We start from the raw sequence: 22,757 nt of genomic DNA on the forward strand, positions 1-22,757 counted from the left end.
CAACCACAATTATACTCTTAACTATTGCAAGAAAACTGTATTTCATTCTGCTTGTAAAATTCTATATCCATCCTATGTTTGTCTTGTATAGCTGAATCAACTATATTAAACCTCAATTCAGCCATACTCTTCTCTTTGGTAAGATACTAATTTCAGTATCTTCCATGTGTATTAAAGAACCTCATGATGTGTGAAAGGGCATAACTTTAATATTTTCAGGTAATTGTTTTCTCTTTGTGTTCTTGCCTTTGATAAGAAGGGTTAGTACTTAGTAAATTGCAGTGATCCATGGCTTAACATGGAAAAATATTGGTTTAAAGAAACATAGCTACCTATATTTGAGGCAAGTGTTCAGCTGTATCAGGTTCATCAAATTCACATCTGAATATCTTTTGGGATGTCTTGTAACCCATGGTGATGATACTTGCAAATTCCTTTAGCAATTATTAATTGCTATTTAATATATTAGCAATTAATATATTAGTAATTCAAGGGGTATGGCAAGTTGTACTATAAACTCTTCAGTGTTCATTTTGAAGCCAGTGCCAGAGACACTTCTTCCATCACAGACAATGCTAAAGGGGTTGATAAAAGCATGTGTTTAGCTGCTGCTGCTCTTCAAATCTGGAATTATACAGTGATATTCAGTTTAAGGTACTAAAACAAAGTGCATTATGCATGAAATAAAAAGTAGCTTCCGTTTCTTGAAAGTGTTCAGTTATCCCCAAGAGGAATTTATGAAAGTCCTGAATTTTTTCCCACCATGACTTACTACAAAAAGTTGTGTCTCTGCTTTCCTGTTTCATCTCTACCTTTTTATCTTCATCTTGTAAGCACTACTCCTTAGACCAATGTAGAAAAAGGTGTGAGATGCTTACTTAAGTGTGTAGCTTAGACTGTTGTCCTGCAAGAATGTCTGCTTATGACCTTACCAAGAATATTTTATATGCTCCACACCAATGTAACTTTTCAAATAATCAGTACTGTATTCCAAACAGCTTTGTCACTGAAACAACTTTTTGGGGGGAGGGGGAGAATCACTTGTTACAGATGTGAAATGAAGTTCAAGATACATCAGTTAATTATGCTATTTTCAGTTTTGCTGTGTAGGTACAGCATTAACTTGCCTGTGTCTTCTCTATGCTCTCTTTTTGGTGCCATTTCTGGTAAACATATTAAGAGTTATTATTGTAGCATTAATGTCACACCTCACTGATTTCCATGGTAATTTTTTCCCCTTACACATGAAAAGCTCCATCTAAGTTGCAAAAATTACTTTTAATTTACCATGATTTTGAGAAGTTTTTTGTGAAAAGACAGAGTTCATCTTTATTTTCATATACTGCACTGCCCTGGGCACACTTCTCTTCTGTAGGGTGTTACATTAACTTAGAAGCAGTTTAGTCTTGTGCTGATGGTAGGCTCTGGCTGAAGTTATATCAGTTAGCACCTGACATCTTCCAGTCAAAAGGACATCAAAGTTATTAGAAACTGGAACAGTCAAAGCTTGGTTTATATAGGTTACTTCACTAAAGGGTGAATTCCCTGTTTAGGTCCTTTTGGATAGCTCAGTGGTTTAGCTGCTTCCATAAGTATCAGTATGGATTTTTTTTTTAGTTCATAAATAGCTTGCAGAAACGTTGATCCTTTGGGTCTAGGATCTCTGCAAATAACCTCACCATGCTTCATCCTTAGATTAAAGCCATGTGCTGAATAAACGTAGTTATAAACAATCAGCACATAATTTCCTCAACCCCACACCTTTTCAGGTCCAGGTCCATGACTAGGCCACCCCAGATCACCTTCTCCAGTATGGTGTGGTGCCCCAGTGTACAATATGCTGGTGACATGTACAATATGCTGGTGACATTTCACCCCACCCTTGATCTGCTGGAGCCAACCTCCATAAGTAAGGTAAGTCCATGTATTTTTCAATGTTGCTTAGTTCTGTAAAGTTTTTATTGTATACCCTATGTATCATTTTTAATAAGGGGCAAAAAACTTTACAAAACCATGTGCTATTGAAAAAGGACTTGTCCTTAAACTATAGCTTAGAGATAGATACAATGTCACCAGCTTATTTAGAAATCTGTTCCCAAGAGTGAAACAGCTGTTACAGGTGTTGGTGACTTGCACTCTGTGTGCATGTGTATTCTTAATAAGAACATTTCTAGTTACTTGGGGAACTTGCAGTAGGTTTGGTATTAGAATTGGAGGCTACCTTTTCTAATTTCTAGTTGGTAATTGTATTTCATTTGTCTTGGGAATTTGCATAAGAAGGAGGTTTGCTATGCAGTATCTCCAGGCAGTGAATTTTCTCTTGGTTAGTTCTTGTCTTTTACAAGCAGTGTCTTCCACATGACTTAATTTTGTCTGTGTGACATGTTTTTTGTTTGGGTTGCAAACAGAAGAGCAGCAGTGTTCATGTATTTTGGATGGTCTTTCAAGATTTTAAAAAATCAGCAGTAAGAAGCACAGACATCTGCCCAAAACAGATACTTCTGACCCTTGGAATGTAACATCTTGAATATGTCAAGAAAAATTTCCTAAAGTAGGATTGCTAAGGAGAAGCATTTGCAGCAGTTTGGAGTATCATTTTTTGTTGTTGAGATTTTTAATTTTATGTTTAAACTCTTGAATCTACTTATCTCATTCTTCAAAGTAAAATTTCCTTCAGGCCTTGAAAGCTGTTTTGCTAGGCTATCCCCTTTCATTTCCACTGCTGATTTGTTGGTCTTTCTCAAGGCAAGGAGCTGCCTTATCTGAATCTGAAGTGCTCCTTGATTCCCTTTCTCATGGTACAGTCTTCTCTTGTGACTCTGACAAGTAGAACTTGTGAACTTTAGAGAAGTTAATATTTATTTTAGGATTTCAGAATGTATTTCATGGCACTGTTGAGCTTTGAGTTACCCTGTTATTTTTGATTTTCGTTTTTCTTCTTATATTTGTTTTATCCTCTGGTATGGCTCATTTCAGATTTTTAGAAGCTTCTGATCATGTGTGATCATTTAGGGCTATAAAAGCTCTATCCTTGTAGAGCATTCTTGACATGTTACTGCACTACAAATGTAATGCAGCATGCATCTTAAGGTCTCCTTATTTATTAGCCAGATGGGCAGCAAACTGCCCCAAAAGTGGAAGAAATGAAAATTTCATCAGGCAGTTAGACCTGTATAGTTAACTTCCAGTTCCAAACATTTACTCCAGGTGTTGTGTATATCTGTCCTTTCATGGAGATGTAGTGGAAATCCTTTCTTTTCAAGTATATGGTGTTTTTTGAAATATCCTGAATTCCTTCCATGTGACCTGGATATAAGAGAGTGCCATAAATGTAGAAGTTTTAAGTATAAAAAATTCGGCTAAATATGGTATGTTTTCTTCAGTGTGGTAGAAGACTGTGCAAAACTATTTTGCTTGAATTCTTTCATATATGAAATAAACTTCCTTCTGAGTAAAACTAGAAAGCTAATTATGTATAAAGTCGGCATTTCTTTCAATGGTATTATGCCTGTAAATAATTAGTATTTAATTTATTTTTCTTTCTAGCATTTCATCTAGATAGAAGAAATTCACCACCGAACAGCTTGACACCCTGTCTAAAGATTCGCAATATGTTTGATCCAGTTATGTAAGTAAAAACAGTTATCTATCTGTATTTCTACATTCTTTTGGAAGAATGGGAGATCATTTCTTACCTCTGAGAGGGGCTTGGAAGAAGAGAAGAGACATGGACATGTTAAAAAAACACAGGTTTTTAAAGAAATGTTTCTCTTAACATCTATGAGAAGACATAAAAAAATCTTAACTATCTGAATTCTGTCCTTCATTGTATTCCTCTGTGTCTTTGGCTCACTTCTTGAAGGTTGTGGCATATAGTCAAACTATTTGGAGCAATGGCTAATTTTCTCCATTAATTAAATTTGTAAATGTTCAATTGTATCAGCTGACAGAGGAGACTCGTGGCCTGACAACAGATTGTAAGTTTTCTAAAGTATTGTTCAATATTATGGAGTATTTGGACTGCTACAAAGCTTGCACAGTTTGCATTTAAAAGGCTGAATTTAAATCACTTATTACATTATGGCACCGTGACTGCCTAATTTTGAAGCAAATGGGTTTTTGTAGTGGGAACAAATTAGTGCTGCATACTGGCTTCTAATGCTCATGTAATTCTCATAATTCTGAAGTATGTACTGTGCATGAATAAGTAAAAAGCCTTGTTTCATGTACCAAGGGCTAAGGAAAAAATAATTAATTTTTTTTGTAGTCTTTTAAATCTTCATCTGCTCCACTATTATGTTATATCCCCTTTGGCTCTGGACTAGATCATCCTAGGAGTTGGGAACTAACACACAGGTTATGCCAGATAATCCTGTCCAAGCTTTAAAGTCTTTTTGTCCACTGTAAAGAGATAAAGGGACTCCAGTAACTTCTCTGAAGTAAATTATTCCTTAATATGATTATACAAGGGAAAAATAGAGATGCTGTGTCTTACAGGGTACACATGAGATGCTACCTCAATAATACAACCTATTGATTAGGACAAGAAATAGGGGAGGACATCAGAGTACAGACACAAGTGATTGCAAAATTTGGATGTATTTCTTCAGCCTTTTTTCTAGCCACGTTAGTTCCTTGCCTTACTAACTGAAAAGCTATTAGTTAATTTACCTGAAGACCATGTTACCCCTAGCTTAGAGAAGTACTCCAAAAACCTTTTCTCAATGTCTTTAAAATTTAATGACTGGTCAAAGACACCAGCTTCTGTGGCTTCTATAATAATTTTCAGGTTGCAGTAGGGTGAGCAAGACTGAAATTTCAGGGGTTCTTAAAACATGAGATTTGCAGAGAATTTTAAGTGATACCAGCATCCTTATTGTCCTTGCTTCAAAGGAGTCTTTGTGAGCTGTATTGGTTAGTCAGAGTGGTACTGAAATAAGTCCATTCCTGAAGCTTTACTTCAGGAATATTTATTGGTATGTTGTATTGGCTACTTTCCTGTTTCAGAATGTTAGCAGTTCAAAATGTCTGCTGTTAATGGAACTAATTACTGAGATGTTGCTTTGTCAGAACAATCTCCCATTTTAGCCTATATCTTTGCTGTAAGCTTCAGTGTTTTTCAGTACTGACCCAGTCCATGCCCAACAGGTGCATTAAAAATCCTCCACATTTATAGACTAGGAGTTGTTGTGTTTTGACACTTGACATTAGTGCTTATGTCCAGTCAGCTATTTTGAGCATTGTGACTTCTAATACACTGACTTTTTGTAGACCTTTTCTTTTGGAAGTTGACTTAGCTCCATTGCAGGACTGCTGGATTATGTTCATAGTGGGATACTTCATCCAATTCCATATTGTACTCCCTAGTGCATTCTTCTTCTGTGAGCTGTCTTTCAGAGGACTTAAGGAAATAGTTTTTATCATACCCTTGGAGTTATCTTAAAGAAAACACAAACAGAAGTCCAAGGCCCTCAGTGCAAGACAAGCTGTATTATTAATCTGCTTGTGTCATTAGAGGAAGGAGGCTTATGTTCTTGTTCCAGACCTGAAAGGGATGAATAGTTTCATCCACCTAAAACATAGGATGTACCAGTCTGTGATTAGATTCTCAAGTATTGTTTTGACGTTTGCTGTTGGGTGCAAGGTATGTTTAACAAAACTAGTTTTAGCTGCTCTTACAGTGTCTGTACACTAACAATAATTACTGAATTCCTATCAGCAATACACCAGTAGCTGTTAGAAGCAGCCCCATGAAACAGGGTTTTTTTTCTTGGCTTGGGAATTATCTGGGAATATGCTGGTTAACTTATTTTTATTAATGTTAACACAGCAAATAATATCTTTCTACTGCCAAAAGTCAGGGAGGAATCATATTGAGGGAGCAGCTCTTCCAACTTGTTCACTTGTACGTTGTGAACCCTCACATCACAGCATCAGGCTTTTAGACATCTACTGTGCAAGGCAGTAAACGTTTTTTTAAGTATCAGTCTAAGCACCACTTGGATAAGTGCATTTTAGGACAACACCCCACCCCCCAAACAGAGGTTATTCCTTTTGATTTGTAGGGTTGAATTTTCTAAAGTGGACTATAGGAGCCAATTTACAGTGTATTCAGTAGGAAAAGTACTTAATCTGTCCCAGAGGCATTTACCAGAAAATTTTGTAAAGTTACAGAGAAACCAGACTCAGTAGGGAAGTATGAGAATGTTGTGAATGTTTAAAAAATTACATAATCCCTTAAATCTTCCATTGTTTGCCTAGGGAAATAGGTGATCACTGGCATCTAGCAATTCAAGAAGCAATCTTGGAGAAGTGCAGTGATAATGATGGAATTGTTCATATTGCCGTCGACAAAAATTCACGTGAGGTGAGCGTCTTTCCAGTAACATCTTAATACTTTGCTCATCCTTTTCAGCTCGGCTTGCAAGAAACTCAAATCCCTCTTTCTCTTACTTAGGGCTGTGTATATGTCAAGTGTCTCTCCCCGGAGTATGCTGGAAAGGCTTTCAAGGCATTACATGGCTCTTGGTTTGATGGTAAGGAATGGGAGTTTATAACAAAACATGGATACAGATTACCTATGGGTGCAGTTGGAGTGGTGAAATGTTTTGTATCTGAAGTATTAAGCTGTAAAAAAAAAACCTGGTAAACTAATTTTGATGTAACGACATATTTGTGTTTTACATCATGAAGCAAAATGCAATAATACTGAACTAGAAGGTTTCTCTCTTCCTGTTTCTTTGCCTTGTAGGAAAGCTGGTAACAGTAAAATACCTGCGACTAGATCGGTATCATCATCGTTTTCCCCAGGCTCTTACTTGTAACACTCCGCTGAAGCCATCAAACAAACACATGAACTCTATGTCACATCTGCGTCTTCGGACAGGCACAACTAATTCTCAGGGAAGTTCCTGAGAAAACTTTCTACAACTGCTAGGACTGTTACTTGCAACAGGAATGTTCCTGTTTGGCTGCCGTCTTCCTTTTTTAGTGCTTTTTGTATGTAATACTTTAAAGAATTAAATAAAAGTTTGAACGTTCCAGAAGTCTTGTTTCCAAAGGGACTTAGCATTGAGGCAGTAACACTGAGCTGACAAAAAAGAAAAAACAAATTGTTTCACAAAGTTTTCCGGGGCTATAGTAAACCAATGCATTTAAGTTTTGCATGAGGAATACCAATTTCATTATACATTTGCAGATGTGGTGACGTATTTTTGCACCAAGAAGTGTTTTTGATAATACAAAAGCATGGGGAAAAGAAGACTTCCTGTATTTCCATAGTTTCCTGTGAAATAATCTTGTGGGTATTTTGTAACAAGCAACCTACAGTTCCTGATGGTGAATAAGTTAAAAAAAAAATCAATCAATATTAGTTTCTTGTTGCTATATAAGAATCTTTTTCTGCAGCTGGGGTATGGGGAAAATGAATTTGGCATTAGTGGTTGCATATCAGTGTGAGGGAAGATGAACTGATTGCAGATGTACTGGGTTTTGTATATAAATGTAAATGCTGGTGGTGGCAAAAAGGGTTGTGTTCTGTGAGGATGTCTGCATCAAAGCAGCAAATAAGCTTCCTATTTTATTCAAAACCTATTGTTTTATATGGTTTTGGCTGTACCATGACAAAAGGCCAAATACTTAAAAGTGTTGAATACAGGTTAAATATCTTTTATAGGTTTTATATAAAATACCTGACTGATTTTGTGTGAAAGGTCTGATACCAATTGTAATGAATTCAAATTTGTGAGCAATAAAGAAGCAATTGGCAGATACTGGAAAAATATTTTGTGAAAAGCTGTATTTATTATTACAAGTGTCAGGGCTGTGACAAAATACCATTGGATTAAATGACATTCCCAGTATATTATAACATGTTTTAATTTTCCATTTATATGTTAATATTTTTTAATTCCTTCCTTGCAACAATTTTGGCTCATGCAAACTAGTGCAGCTGACAGTAAATCTTGTGATTCCAAGCTTGTAAATTTACTAATGTTTACCTAGAAGTACAAAATTGTTGCTGAGAAGCTTAGTTGCAAATCTAAGATTATTTGCTTTACTAATCCCCACTTCTACAACCATTTTACCTAGTTATCCAGCTGAACATCCTGTAGGAGGTGAGACTGGAGGCATACCAGTCCCACAAATTTTACTGAAACTCACTTTACTTTGTAGATATGATGGATCTGCAGCATGAACTTGCACAAATAATGCACGTTTTTCTTACAGCTAAGTAAACATGATGCACACTATTTTGCAACAGGAAATCCTATTGTGCCTTACCTTTGTGCTTTTGTGGGCACCATGTTTATTATTGGAAAGTTTGTTAACCGAAAAATTTTAAATCCTCGGTTTTATGTCTCAGATGCTAATGAATGAGTATATATAATATATAATCAGCCATGCAGAATTCTACTTACCAAGGACAAGTACATATTTTTGATGGGTAAGTAGATTGTGCCAGGTCTGGTAGATTTTTGATGAGTTTTATTATATACATATATGTATATGTATAATATACATGTATATGTACTATATATATGTATATAAACCAATTTTGTTGTATTTGATGTGCATCATAGTGATTTGTTAACCTGACCTTAGTGACCCCATCTTGTGACCTGTTGCAAGAGTGAATGTAAAAATAGCTGCGCCATTTTAAAAGGTCGCCTCGATGCAAATGCATCTATCTTGCTTCTAAGATATATTTCTTGTAAACACTGTACATTTTAATTGTAATATGTACTATTATGCAGCTTATTTTACCTTAAACTGTTAAGTTGACTGATAATCCCTTCCTGCAAGACAGGTGAATATGTATAATATCAGAACATTTGAGAAAAAATCAGATGTTTGTTGTAACTTGTCACCCTATCCTGTAAAAACAAACAAAAAAACCAAACCAAACTCGAATTAAAGGTTTATTAGGGGTTTTTATATGTGTCTCACCTTCTAGATATTTGGGTGTCTCTGACTCAAATGTTTTTCTTATCTGGGGTGGAGGGAGAGACTGGTTTGTTCCAGCCATGTAACTAGTTTTTAGTATTTGTTAGGTGAACAGGTGCTGCCATGAGCTGACACACAGAGCCAAGTTTCACTTAACTGTCAGCTTGACTTTTGTCCTGATTTTGTACACAGGGAGTGCAGAGACATTACCTTGCTCCCCAAGTCGTGGACCTGCTCTGTTGTCTCCCCTGTTAAAGGACAGGGGTGAAAAGCCTTTGACCTTGTGCTTTCGGCCACTTTCTGGTATTTTTAGGTACAAAGAGTCTTCAAAGCGATTTTGATAGAGTAAGGAAGAGGCTGGCTTTTTTTCCTGTCATTATCTTACTCTTTTTTGAGAACTGTTTTAGTGGCAGGTTGAAGGTTTGGGGGCGTAGGAGCTGTGTAAGTCCATTATTTACATTCATTTGTCCCGCATACATATACGTGTCGCGTGAGGATGAAGAGCAGGAGGAGGAGGAAGTTCGATGTCGTTCAGTTCCCTCCTTTTTGGAAGCTAGGCACGGTGGGCATTGAGCGCGCTCGTAGTTTCGGGGCCGGTGCTAAAGTGAGGAGCTGGCTGCGGTGGGAGCCGTGGGCCGGAGCCGCTGCAGCGCTGTCCGCGCTCCCGGCCGGCGCCGCGCAGGCAGCCGAGGGTCACGGCAGCGCTGGCTGCGCTCGGCCGGAGCGCTCCGGCCGGGGCTCTTGGAACTGCAGGAACGTCTCTCTAAAGGAGCGAGGAGGCGCTTCGTCGGGCTGCCCGAAGCGCACCCTTTAACCCTTTGGGACGGGGCGCTTCGGCCGTGCCGCGGCGGCGGGATGGGGCAGGGCCCGGCCGCCTCCCCGCGCCGCCGGGTCGCGCCGGGCGTGCGGCGGGAGTCTCCGGCTCCATGTTCATATTTGGCGTCGGTCGCCGGTGCCCAGGAATTTCCCGTCATGCTCCCCGGGCGGCGGGCCCGTCACTGCGCTCCCGCGGGGCGGGGGGGCCGGGGCCGCTCGCTCGCTCCCCCGGGCCGCTCCCATGCGCGCTGCGCCGCCGCCGCTGCTCCCCGCGCTCTGCCTGGCGCTGGCGGCCGCCGCAGGAGCCGCAGGTAGGAACCGCAGGTAGGAACCGCAGGTAGGAGCTGCGCCCGGCCCCCGCCTCCACAGCGGCCCCCGCTGCCGTGCCGCGGGGAGGGCGGGCCGGGGGCTGCGGCGGGGACGAGGGGAGGAGCGGCCCCGGCGGCGCGGGGGGCCGGGCCGGGCCGCACCTGCCGGGGCTGCGGCGGGGAGCGGGTCGGTGCTGAGGGGACCCCGCGGGCCCTGCTGGGGTTGCGGTCGGGGGTCGCTCGGGTCCGTCCCCGTGTCACGGAGCGAACCCTTGACAGCACTCGTCGGCTCCGCATCCCGGCCGCATCCCGGCCGTGCCGTTCCCGTGGGCACCGCAGCGCCTGGACGCTGGCGCGGCGCAGCCCCGGGCTCCGGGCGTCCTGCGCGGGAGCTCCTGGCTCGAACGGGGCGCACAGCGGAGTAGCTGGCTCGGGGAAGCAGCGCTCCTCCGACTGCGTAACGAGTTCAGTTCAGCCGCGATCCCCAGCTCGCGGTAAATTGTGCAGCGCTAGGTCAAAAAAGGAGCTTAAACTTCACAAGTGAGCTCGGAATTTGCTTGTGTTTTTCTGAGGAAGCTCAGTGTATTCGCTGACTAGGTTTGTTTGGCGTTATTATTCTGACAGATACAATCGATGTAAAAGTTAAAGTATAATTTATATCTTTCGGTCCCCTGCCCAAGTTGATGTAGCTGTACTTGGTGCATTGTAATATTCCTGGAAACAGAAATGAGACTTAATTAAGCTTTCTGTAGTATTTGACAAATTAGCTATAAATTCTGTCTTCCCTGCTTGAGCTGAATTTTCAGTCATCACCCTCTTAGCTCAAAGACTGTCTGAAGGCACAGTGATCTTAAACAAGCATAGCTGTGTATTAAAAATGCCAAATCTAACAGTAGTTATCTACAGATAAGGCTGAACGTCAACTGTTAGCTAGTGATAAGTGCTGTAAGGTAGTCTCTGTAAGTGTTCTAACCCTAAACACAGCATTTAAGAAAGTATAGAGCTTTACATTACATATGTCATGCTTTTAGCTCTTTCTCCGTTGTTGCGATTAAAACCATTCTGAAGATGTGCCCTCTGGGCAGATAGAAGTCAGAATGAGAAATCTGCACTAGCCTGATACTTTGCCTTACTGATACGGCTTCTTATGGCAAGTCACCTGTAAATGGAACAGCGATCTCCACTCCCACTGTGTCACAGTGCCACTCATCTGAATCCAGAATTTAATGCTTAGAATTCGTCCTGCTTATGTTCTTGCCCTTGATGAGTAGACACAAGTGCTTTCTGTCTTATTTGCTGATGATTCCCAACTTTTTGTTACGTTGCTGCGTGCCTTTGCAGTTCGTCATGGTTCCTTGTCTGCCAAATTTGGTTGGTAACAGTGCCCTTTGAGTCTGATTCTGGGAGTAGTTTCCATGTGGCTTGTCATCTTAATCAGACGTTTGCTCATAGTTTCTAAAAGAATCTTCTGCCTCATTTTAGACATGGCTTATTTTAGAACAGTATTTTTCAACTGTCCTTTAAAATTTATGTAGGGAATTAAATTGGGTTAGCAGCTTAACCAAAGTTACTAAATAATCCTAGAATTCTGAGATATAGAAAGGATTTTTTAAAAAATAAAGTTCTGCATTGCTTTGTTAAAACTGGTAAAATTAGTGTAGTTAAACAATATATAGAATATGGTCGGTCCAGAATGTGGTTGATCAGTTCTTCTTCCATCTCATGTACCTTGGATCTTAATAATACACATTTGGAATGATCTTTTAGGAAGAAAAAACAATTATATTTTTCTTCCAAAAGCACAATCTTTAAAAATAGTGCCTTTGTAGATAGGGTGATGTTTCTATATTTGGTAGCAAAGCCATATAAAGCAGTTGATCCTAGACAAAAATAAATTCTTTTGACTGAATGACCTTGCTCATTTTTCCAAGTGGTAGCAGTTACATGCTCTCACAGGGGTTGGTTAATTCAGATGTTAATGTCCGTGCATACTGTAAGAATTTATTTTTTGTCTGTACATACCGCAAGAATTCCTTACAGCTGTTTTGGTAAGGGACAGCTTGCATGTGAGGGAGATATTTGGTCCTTTGCCCTGTTATTTATGAAGGTATGGGAGGATCTTGTTTACCTACTCATGTTTTGTCAGCTTTGTAAGCTGATACTTGTTTCTGTATCATTGGAGATCCGCCTATTTATTACCTTAGAAATGCTAGAAAACAGACTTTCTCTATTAGGTGGATTGTTAATTGTTCTTTTGTTACTTATTTTAAAAGATGGGGTAGTAAGACTAACTAGGGGGGGAGAAGAAAACACACTGTTAAGGATTTAATCTTCTCAGACAGAAGGTTAAGAAGTCTGCCTGTCTGCATCTGACTGGCATTGCTACAAGCCAGCAACACAGTAAAGCCATCCAATTTGGAGATAGCTTTGTTGAGCTGCATAATTCAAGTGAGTGTGTCCTCATTACAGAGCAACTCTTAAGCTACATGCAGCATTATATTAGTCATAGGCAGAGAAAATGACCTTATTTTCCCCTTTTTATTATTTTTCTTTTTCATTAAAAACTGCAGTTTGGGTAGCACCCAGGCTACGTATGAACTAAAGCTATGGAGGCTTTAACTGATAGGAAAGTGGGATAAACATTGGCCTAATTATAACTGGATCTATCTCTAGTTTAAGGGTTCCTTAGCCAGAAGATCCCCACACGGACCCTCAAATTCCTGGTGTGTTTATGACATTGTAGTTAGGAATTACTGTTGAATAAAGTCAGGTGTGGATTTATCTCTCCCTGAGTAACTCTGAAGTTGGTATGTATGCTTATTTTGGAACAAACTACAAGGTTAGACAGAAATAGGGTGTTTCTTGCTCGGGAGTAATCATGTCCATACATGGAGGTATTTCAAGGTTATTTTCTCCACACAAAACAGAGGTCTTTTAAACAGAATAACAAAAAACTTGAGAGATTTTTTGTTTGTTTGTTTGTTTGTTTTTGTTTTGGTTTTTTTTTTCACAGAGTAGAAGTGGCTACAGTATAACTTTCCCTTCCCTTACTCACCTTGCTTTGGTAGGATTTATTGATATCTTTTCAGAGGCTCCATTTTCCTTAGAAGGATCTTTGGTTCTCAGTGAGCTATTAATACGTACTAGCTTAAAAAAAAAAAAGTAAAAATCCAAAGATTTAAGTCCTTCTCGCTGGTATTTTGTGAATGTATAACCAACTAGCAGTGTTTTTAAAGTAATTTTCAACTAGCCACTTAAGAAAAGGAAGGAAACACATCTTGCATTATTAATTGCTACCAGAAGAAGTTGAAGAATGTCATTGTGTATTTTACCAAGGATTTTTGTGTCTTTAGTCTGTGAAGATGCTGATCTGTATTTTTTGCGTGAAAATAGGGTAGAAGAATTCTTTGAGAAGCCCATTTATGGTGAGGGAATTGGAAATTATAATTTATCTGCTTAGCTCCAGCCTTCTGGTTCTCATTTAGCAACCTCAATTCAGCATTATCGGAAAACCACACAATCTTGCAACTGGAACTGGGAATAAAGAGGCTTTTTGCAATAAGGACTTTAAGATCTGAGGAATTGAACAATACTAGCCCAAAACAGGCAAGAACAATACTTACACTTATAAGGTGCTAACACAGTTTTGCTGTCTTCACTGACCTAAATTACAGTTTTGCATTGTTTTGTAAAATAATTAATAGCATAAGTATTTGTTTATTTCCAGAAAGTTTTGGATTTAAACATGATTCAGCTTTTGAGTGTTGCACAGACAAAGCCTAAGGACAGGATTTCTGCAGAGGTCCCCAGTTTGCTTTTTCCTTTCAGTAGCATCTGAACATAAAGATTGATGATTTCTTTGAACTGTGGGTAGCAGCTTAGCAAAATGTACGTAGCGTGCTAACACATTGTTTTGTTGGGAAGTGTTACCTCATCCAAGAAATTTAAAGAGTAATGACATGCATGGCATTTGGAAGTATTTCCCCATGGGTCTCTTTAGCTCTGTATCCTTCCAAAAGGGGACAACGCCTTTGTGTTTCACCTGATGGAAAACAAAACCCTACCACCAGGGAATAACAATAGTGCTGATGGAATGTAGCTGCCAAATGCCACCACTTTCACTCTCACCACACAATGAAAATGGAAAAAAAATTAAACACATGGAACCTTAGCAGCTTCCTGGGGAAGTGATCCATGCCAGTTGTTGTCAAAAGGAAATAGCCAACAAAATGTTCCTTCTGGCTGAGGGATTGCCCTGTTCTTGTTCCTCTCCATTCCCTGGTGCATGATTCTCAGGGAAATCTGCAGGCAAGGCTGTTCCAGATGCCTGCACAGAGAGTGTAGGTGATTTTAACAACTTCTAGAACCTTCAAGGTGGGCTGGTGTGAGGGAGCCACATAGATGTGTGGAAGTCTTTCAGTTCATGCAGCACAGTGAGTCTGGCCTTGGCCTTCCAGCAGCTGGTTCAAGAGCAAGCATTGGCTTGATACAAACTCGCTCAGTTGCTAAGAAAAATGGCTGAATATACAAGCAGGCTTTGCCACCTGGGTCAGATTGTCACCATCCTGCTGCTGGGAGGAAGCTTTATTCAACATAAAACCAATGCAGATCCATCCTAATGTGCCCTGATAATGAACAGTCAGAGCTTACACTCTAGTTCAAGTCAAATTTGTACTAATGGGTGATTCAGTAGTGCACTGATCCAGTTTGCACAGTGCTGAAACCAGGGCTTGCAGGTCAGATTGGTTGGGCTCGCACACCAACAGCACTGTCAGTAGCCATAGCACAAGTGTGAGAGAGAGATGGGAGTAAGACAGGAGCAGATGCTTTGGCTGCCAGCTCAGGGACAGGTGGAAAAGTAGAGGTGAATCAGTCAACTGTGTGAAGTTACAGCCCTGAGATGCAAATTCAGAAACTCTGCAAATAAAATTATTTGGGTTTTCTACAGCATTATTATCTCTGCTTTTGAATGGCTGCAGAAAAGGAAAGTCAGCCCTGTTCGTCAAAGTCTTAATATTTAATTGCTATGTACTTTTAGACTGTATCTTTTTTCTTTCCAGAATTAAAATCAGTTTTTCAGAATAAAAATCAGTGCTTCATCAGATCTTGTGTGTACATGGTGGAAAAATACACTGTGCAGACAGCACATCTCAGCATCTCTTTTCATGAAAGAAACCAAATTGTCTGTCCTTGTTCTGTGTACTCCTGCTTTTACTCAAAGGCAAGCACACAAAAGGGATAAGATCTTGTAGCAAATTAGTGGCTTACTGGGGAAAGGACCCACCATATGCTCCTGGTATCCAAACTGCTACCTGGCATCCCTCATCCAAAAACACAAGGCAGCTTTGCTACTCGCCCCTGAACTTGAGAGAGGTGCTGGTTTGTACTAATTTATTCTAGCAGTTGTTGAACCATGCTGGGAAGGATTACAGTAGATATTTTGTAAGACTCTAGGCTCTTCTTATGAAGTCTTAAAATGTGAAATACGGTAGCTGTCTGGAAAAACAAACCCTTTTTCTTGCTCAGTTACATACGAATTACAGACTAGTACATTTTGCTTTAATGACAGCCAAGTAATAACTGTGGCAATAATAAAGACAGTGTAATAGCTGAGTGATGTAATGCTATTTAAGATGAGAAGAAGATTTTCAGAGCATTATCCCATTTCCACAATCACTCTTGTAGACAAAACAAGGCAAGTGCTTAAAAATTTTTGCAGGGATTTGGCTTTCTGAACCACTCTTTTTTTTTGTTTTTTTGCTTCTCCTCTGGGCTTTCCGCAACTGTCTCTGCCCTACACCCCAAACCAGAAGCACATTCCAACTGATACCTCACTGCTACTGAGCAGACCAGACTTCCTCCCCAGTTCCTCCTGTTAAGTATTATGTTTCTCCTTTTTAATAAACTCCAGATCGTTATCTGCCTCTTTTTTTTTTTTTTTTTTTCAGTAGTTTCACACTGTTAGCTCAATTTATTGTCACTGTAAACTTGACATCCTTTTCTGCTGTATTGCTGCTAGTCTGGCATTCTTACTTTTGATCATTTTGTGCATTTGAAGATTTCTTTTTAAGTCCAAATGTGATTCTTTGTACTTGACTGCATTGAATTTTATCTTGCTGGTTTTTGACCATTTCTCCAATTTGTTAAGACCATTGTGAGTTCTGCTCAGCTCTTCAGGGTGTTTCACACTCCTTGCAGGTTGGTGGCTATGCAGTTTTAGTAGGACTACTTGCTGGGTTTTGACCCTGGTCAGTAGGAGAAGTGCTGAACGAGTGTGTTTATTCAAACAGCTCTGCACCTGTGATATAGGACCTTGATCTGAAAGAAAAGTGCTTTTCCAGTTTGCTTTGTCTAAAAGTATTTTACATTTGATATCTGTTTGATTTGCTGCTTTCCTTTTGCCTGTAGAGTACAAGGAAAGAAGAAAAGTATGTTAGTTATGGGGTTAGATTTTGGCAAGCCCATCATGGTGGCTTACTGCTTTCTAATTTTCATTGCCTGTTTATGGATTGTTTAGTATTTTTTTCCAAAAGCTTTCTGTGTATTGAAGATAGATTTATGGCCATATAATTCACCAGTCAGTCTTTTCTTCCTTTTTAAAAATGGATATTACCCTCTTCCTCTTGAGATTTTTGTAAAGGCAAAAACCTTTCAAAAATCTTTCAAGATACATGCTCATTTCTGAAAAATTTCCCCTCCTTGTTTCCCAAATGCTTAGGATAAATTTCTTAATCTGTCAGAAGAAGAAGAAGAGTAGCCTCAGGGAAAGGTTTCAGGCACACAGGACAACTCCATGATCCTGGAATATAGTGATCAACATTAGTATGCCTAATTTCTGATAGTATCATATTTATGCAGCTATAGTACCTGAGGTGCAGTTCCTAAGAATGAGATGGAAAGCCTGATAGACTTCGATAATGACTTAAAAAAAAAAAAAAAAAGAAAAAAAAAAGAGAAAAAAAAAGAGGTAACTGGCATCTCCAGTGACAATTTTTGCACAGAGAAAGGTCTGCACAACAGATTTCAAGTTTCAAAGTAGTCACTGCAACTACTTCAGGCAATTTCCTCTGCTGTTTTATAAACAGTCCTATTTCCAACCTGATAATCTGCTGTGTTGGTTTTATTTTCTTTGTATTTTCTTATTTAACAAAGTGTGAAATTAGCAGACTGGCTTAACTGATTATAGGTTATGGTTTTTTAATTTTCTTATTTGCTTTGCTGAGCAGCTACACAGAATTCAAACATATAGATTACTGTAAGAGAACGTGAATTTTTCTGTACAAACATACCAAGGCTATAAAAATAACATAGTGAGCAAATGTATCAGAATTCTATTCAGTAATTATTATTTCAAAAATACTTCAGGTGGACATAGAGCTGGCATGTTCTTCATTGTTTTATCCTGACGGGATGCTGAAGGCTCTCACTGAGATGTGCTGAAGTGAACTACAGGAAAAGGACCCTGTCCTGGGATTGGAGGCTGAGTTGCTGAGGTTTCATGCCCCTGAGGTCTGGGGGCATGGCAGAGCTGCTGAGGAATTTCAAATGTCTCAGAGTGGTGTGAAGTATCAGGACAAAGATGGGAAACAAGGGCCCTGATGGTTTAAGTGCAGGATTTTCTTTTTCTGGAGCACGAGTCCAAGTAGGACAGAAACAAACTGCATTTTGGGGCAATGCTTAATGAGATTCCTGACAGCTGGCTGTGGTTGGGGTGGGGGCGGACTGCCTGCAGGTGCCTGCTGCTGCCTCTGCTGAAGGAAGTGGAACAGATGTCACTTTTAGGGACAGATTATGCAAAGAGAACGTCAACATTTATCTTAGAATATTGATCCAGAGGAAAGCTAAATTTAAAAAAGCCTTGAAAGTAAACCAAGGTTAAAAGAAGAGGAAAATGAAGTTGGTGGCTGCATTGTTGCCCTGTGCCACCCCAGCTGCACCAGCACTGCCTGGGGGGGGGCTCCATGCATGCCTGTGTGGCTGCTGCCAGGCCTGGCACTGCTGTAAGTTGGCTTTAACAGAGCAGGAAAAAATATTTATGGTTTTTTTTTCCCGAAGGTAAGTGCTTTTCACCCTGCAGAAAAGGTTTTGCATTATTATTGCAAGTCCAGCTAGAGGGATATAGGATGAGTATCTTTTGCCTTTTGAATGCATTTAGAGCTAGGAAATGTGGATTGACAAAAATATAATGTTTAATAAATATTTTCAATCAATTAAAAGAGGTGGAAGAGACACCTTCATGTTTTGGACACTTTGAAGAGAAGGGAAATAATTTAAGCAAGTTTTGCTAGAATTAATATATCTTTTGTTCAAGATTTGGGAAATAGCTTTAGAATGCCTAAAGGTTTGTGGATTTTTAAACTGCACTGGAATGAAAATCACAATTCAGCTCACAGATTCCACCTAACATTTTCCATTGAAAAAGTTTGTCTTTGCAAGCTCTTCAGAGGCTGAGCCCCTCTTCTATGAAGACAGGCTGGGGGAGCTGGGTTTGTTCAGCCTGGAGAAGAAAAGGTTCTGGAGGCACCTTAGAGTCCCTTCCAGTACCTGATGGGGCTGTGAGAGAGCAGGAGAGGAACTTGTTACAAGGGCCTGTAGTGACAGGGTAAAGGGGAATGGCTTTAAACTGATAGAGAGTAGGTTTAGATTAGATATTAGAGAGAAATTCTTGGCTGTGAGGGTGGTGAGGCACTGGAAGGGGGCTGCCCAGAGAAGCTGTGGATCCCTGGAAGTGTTTGAGGTCAGACTGGATGGGCTTTGGAGCAACCTGGTCTAGTGGAAGGTGCCCCTGTCCATGGCAGAGGAGCTGGAACCAGATGATTTTAAAATCCCTTCCAACCCAACCTATTCTGTGATTCTATGAGTCTATGACATTTTCTCTTGTAAGGAGAGTCTTGAATAAATGTTTTCATCGCTGTAATTACCTAAATACAGGTGGATGTACATATAATCTGGGTTCTTAAATGTCAGAAAATTTGGGTAGTGGTTTAAAACCAAGTGGTCTTTATATTTTAATCAAATTTATTCCTATTAGGACAGAAATAGTTTTCCTTGCTCTCTCACTTTTCAGTCATTGATATTCAGTATCCACTCAAAGCTTAAGTCTCACTCTTTCCCTGCTTATTGTGGTGTCTTCTCACTGCGATTCAGAAAAATAAAAGTGCAACCTTGACAAGAGAAGACTTAGGAGTTTCTGTTTTACTTGATGGTATTTTATTTTGTTATGTATTGGACATTTGAGGTTTTTCTCAGCTGCATAAAGGTTCTTTGGTTTTTGGATGATAAGTGCTTCTGTGCAGAATGTAGAGCATTCTCTTATGTTTGGTTTTTGTTTTGTTTCTGTTTTTGTTTGTGCAATGTCAGACCTTCTATATGCTATCATTTTTAAAAAATATTTTTGGATGAAAGGCTGAGGTTTTCATGTATATTCACAAGACTGCTCTGCATACCACCGTGACACAATCTGTCTGATCAAAGGTGCATTTTTAAAGGATGCTTTTGCTCTGTTGGCATGTGCGCAGACCTGCGCGTGCTGTTGGGAGGACACTCACGGGGCTGTGCAGTGTGTGATGGTGTCAAAGGCAGCTGGCACCGCTCCGTGGTGAGCGGCGGTACTGGTTTCTAGAGAAAGCCACGTGGAAAATTTCCATGTAAGGGAGACTGCTGGGGAGAGATTGGCAGCTATGGTGTCTTTAACTCGGAGCGCTTTTCTAGCAGCTGGGATGATAAAAAAAGAAACCACCACCTGAATTGCTCTGAGATGAAGTTATGCTATCTGACAGAGAGATCATAACTAAATTTTACAAACCCTTTACTTAAAAACATTTTTACAAAATACAAGATACTCAGGTCTGGTTCGGAGTCTGATATAAAAACTATGTTTTTTGAAGTAGGAAATAATACAAATAGAGGGAGATAATTCAGCTTTCAAATGGTTTGTGCTGAAGAATGCAGAATGAATGAAGTTACACAACCAAGACAAAGGTGTTCTCTGCACTGAAACTTTATTTTTCTAGCAGGGTGCATGGCATCTATAGGCACATTAGGTGCATATATGCACACGTAGACAGATATTAGCACTAACTACTTTTTCAATTAAAAGAGTTTTAAACATCTTAAAAATCTGCTGGCGATAGACCTACTGATTGTTGGTAATTTCCTATATACACTGTAATAACTCCATGGCATCCACTGAGGATGCCTTAGTTTCCTGCTGTGGCAGGGAGTGTTGGGAGTTCTTATTCCCTAGTGCAGATTTTACTCTGAGAACTCGTTAAACTGGAGGGCAAAACCATCCAGTTTTGGGATGGAATCACAACTCTTCGGGCTCTTTGATATGTTCATGGACTTTGTGTCCTTCAGTGGACTAGTAAGTGTCATTTGTACATTTCCTTACAGTCAGCAGATGTATGTGGTCTGTGATATTTGAGAATTCAGCTTCTCTGTGCAGCAGAAGCGGCAGCTCCCGCAGCCCGTGTGAGCCCTGCGGGTCGGGAGTGCGCGCTCAGCAAACAAAGCCCCGCAGGGCCGGTTCGCAGCATCCCCCTGGAACCAGCCACACCGAGCTCTTTTCAGAAGAGTGCACTGTGTTCTTGTGCTAGTTTGAAGTCCGCTTAAGTCATACCAGTTAGCTGGAGGCTTTCTCTTTGCTTCATTTATAAGATATTCTGCCTAGGAGAAACTGCTCGTGTCATGTATCTCTTGTGTATTGTTACCCAGGCAAATCATCTTTATAAGGTGAGGAAAAAGTCTGCTGAGTTATAGAGTAATGTGTAACACAATTTAAAAGAATGCCAATTCCAAATGATGTGTTTGTTTAATCTTCAAAATTCGTCCTTTTTTTTTTTTTTTTTTTTTTTTTCATTGAAAAGTAAAAGCTAGTACAAAGGTGTTTCAGAATAGCAGAATAGAAATTTCTGTTGAAGGTCTTCTGTTCATGGCTATAAAAGGAAGTTGTATTTAACGTGATGCATGGGATTTGTCCCAAATTGAAAATAGAATAGAAAGCTTGTTATCTCTGCTGTATCAGTAAGCCTGACAATGCAAATAATGGTGGAGAGGGAGACATACATAATCAAACAAAAAAAAATTGATTTCATGTCTTTGAGTGCTAGGGTACCCCTTACATAGTTCTATTCACAGCAGTAACCCAAAAATTTTAAATTTTTGTTTCTTTTAGTATTGAGAATGAATCCTTTATTGGTGTGCAACACAAAAAGCTTTTGGACTTGCCAGTAGGAATTGTTCAATTAAAAGATTATTTCCAGAACACTTGTATCTCATCATCTGAGGACCGGAAGCAATTAAGTCTTTACCACTGTGCTGGAGAGGACTGCCTGGAAAAAGAAAAAATGAGAAAATTTTCAAGATGTTGAAAGGATTGTGATTCTCAGAAAAGACCCATTTAAGAATAGTTTACAACTGTTGTAGTTATAAACTCACTGCCATAAAAGGAATGTGCTGTATGTTGGCAGGCTACCAAGTCAGGGAAAATGAAAGTGCAGCTCAGCACTATTTTAGTGCATCAGATCTGGGAGGAGCAGGAGCGGAGGGGAATCCCAGTTGACCTATATTTACTTTCCTTTGGGAAGTATTGGTAGTCGTAACTATTGGGAAACAATTTCCAAATGACAGATGTATGAGCACTTGCTAGACTGAGAGACTCACTGGTTTCTGCCCTTAGCCAAGAATTCTCTTTCATCCCAGACTTGGGGACTCCTTACTTGTCTTTTTTCTTCCCTTCCTTGGGGACACTGCTTTTTTGTGTCTCTTTGCAGTTTTTCTTTTCCCATTTAATCTGTTGCTCACAAGGCTTGTGCTGTCTTGTCTCTACATTAATGAAATCTCCTTCCATCTCCATACCCTCCCTAAGGACCAAGTGAGAGTCTCTTAAGCAAGAACCTTCTTCTGTATTACTTAAAGCAGAAACAATTGCCTCCCTCCTCTGCTCCTATTCAGTGTAGCATAGATGCTCTCCACATCTCCACAGGCCACATCCTTTGGTTGTTTAGAGGGGATCAGTATCACTGCTCTGCTGTGTGTAAATGTTAGTAGTAAAATAAGGAGAAATCAAGCCTGCAGTTTTCTTGTCCATGAGAGCCAGTTGCCGAACAGGGAGGCATTAATATGCCTTTCCCCTTGTTGTTTTTTGGGAGGATACAAAAACTTCAAAAACTCATTTTGTTTTGATTATCTTCTCACTTCTCAGGCTTTTTAAATTTGGCCCCTGGACACACCCTTGGGCTTTAGTCGCACCAGCCTCATTGTTACCAAACTGGTTTTTTGCTAGTGGGAGAGGGGAACAATGCAGCGGCCAGTTCAGCATACAGAAAGGCTTATTCCTGTGAGAGATAGTGAGCTTTCTATTTCAGGCAGCTGTTGATAGAGAGAATGTTAGCTCGATTTGATAATTGGATGAAAATTAAATAGACGTCTTTATTTTCTTCTCAGATGTAGTGTTTTTCTTTTATAAGTATAAATAATTTTTCTATTCTGGAGAATCATTCTAATACAAATGGAAACACATATATAGTGCCTCCTCACATAGTATATCTTTTTGTCAGCAGTTGGAATCCGTGAGATTAGGCTGAATTGTGTGCAGAGATTTCAGAATCTGGTTTGTTTTCCAAGATTTTCCATGATTATTTTATTGGAAAGGTAAAAATATTAGGCTGTATGATAATCTAAAAC

General features: G+C 39.8%; 2 protein-coding genes across 9 annotated transcripts in view; both read left to right on the forward strand.

Annotated features, from left to right (window-relative positions):
• The window catches only part of LEMD3 (LEM domain containing 3), a 42,180-nt gene extending 33,243 nt beyond the window's left edge, over nt 1-8,937 (forward strand). Inside the window, exons 10-14 of one of the 2 annotated variants that reach the window (XR_012053256.1) lie at nt 1,770-1,914; nt 3,547-3,628; nt 6,262-6,367; nt 6,458-6,536; nt 6,752-8,937. Coding sequence is in view for 1 of the 2 variants with exons in the window: in XM_030259036.4 (XP_030114896.4) it covers nt 3,547-3,628; nt 6,262-6,367; nt 6,458-6,536; nt 6,752-6,915 (431 nt within the window). In the remaining variant the exon portion in view is untranslated. The remainder of the gene's footprint in view (nt 1-1,769; nt 1,915-3,546; nt 3,629-6,261; nt 6,368-6,457; nt 6,537-6,751) is intronic. The other variant, XM_030259036.4, reaches the window with a different exon arrangement.
• A 780-nt stretch (nt 8,938-9,717) lies between these two features.
• Nucleotides 9,718-22,757, forward strand: part of MSRB3 (methionine sulfoxide reductase B3) — a 79,027-nt gene continuing 65,987 nt past the window's right edge. For 2 of the 7 annotated variants that reach the window (XM_072922809.1, XM_072922777.1), the window contains exon 1: nt 9,858-10,073. In XM_072922809.1, coding sequence (XP_072778910.1) covers nt 9,873-10,073 — 201 coding nt within the window. In that variant the 5' untranslated portion in view covers nt 9,858-9,872. Of the gene's footprint in view, nt 10,100-22,757 lie in introns of all 7 variants that reach the window. The other 5 variants (XM_072922803.1, XM_032744958.3, XM_072922789.1 and 2 more) reach the window with 5 other exon arrangements.

The sequence above is a fragment of the Taeniopygia guttata genome, chromosome 1A (assembly GCF_048771995.1).
Source record: "Taeniopygia guttata chromosome 1A, bTaeGut7.mat, whole genome shotgun sequence".
NCBI classification, from domain to species: Eukaryota; Metazoa; Chordata; class Aves; order Passeriformes; family Estrildidae; genus Taeniopygia; species Taeniopygia guttata.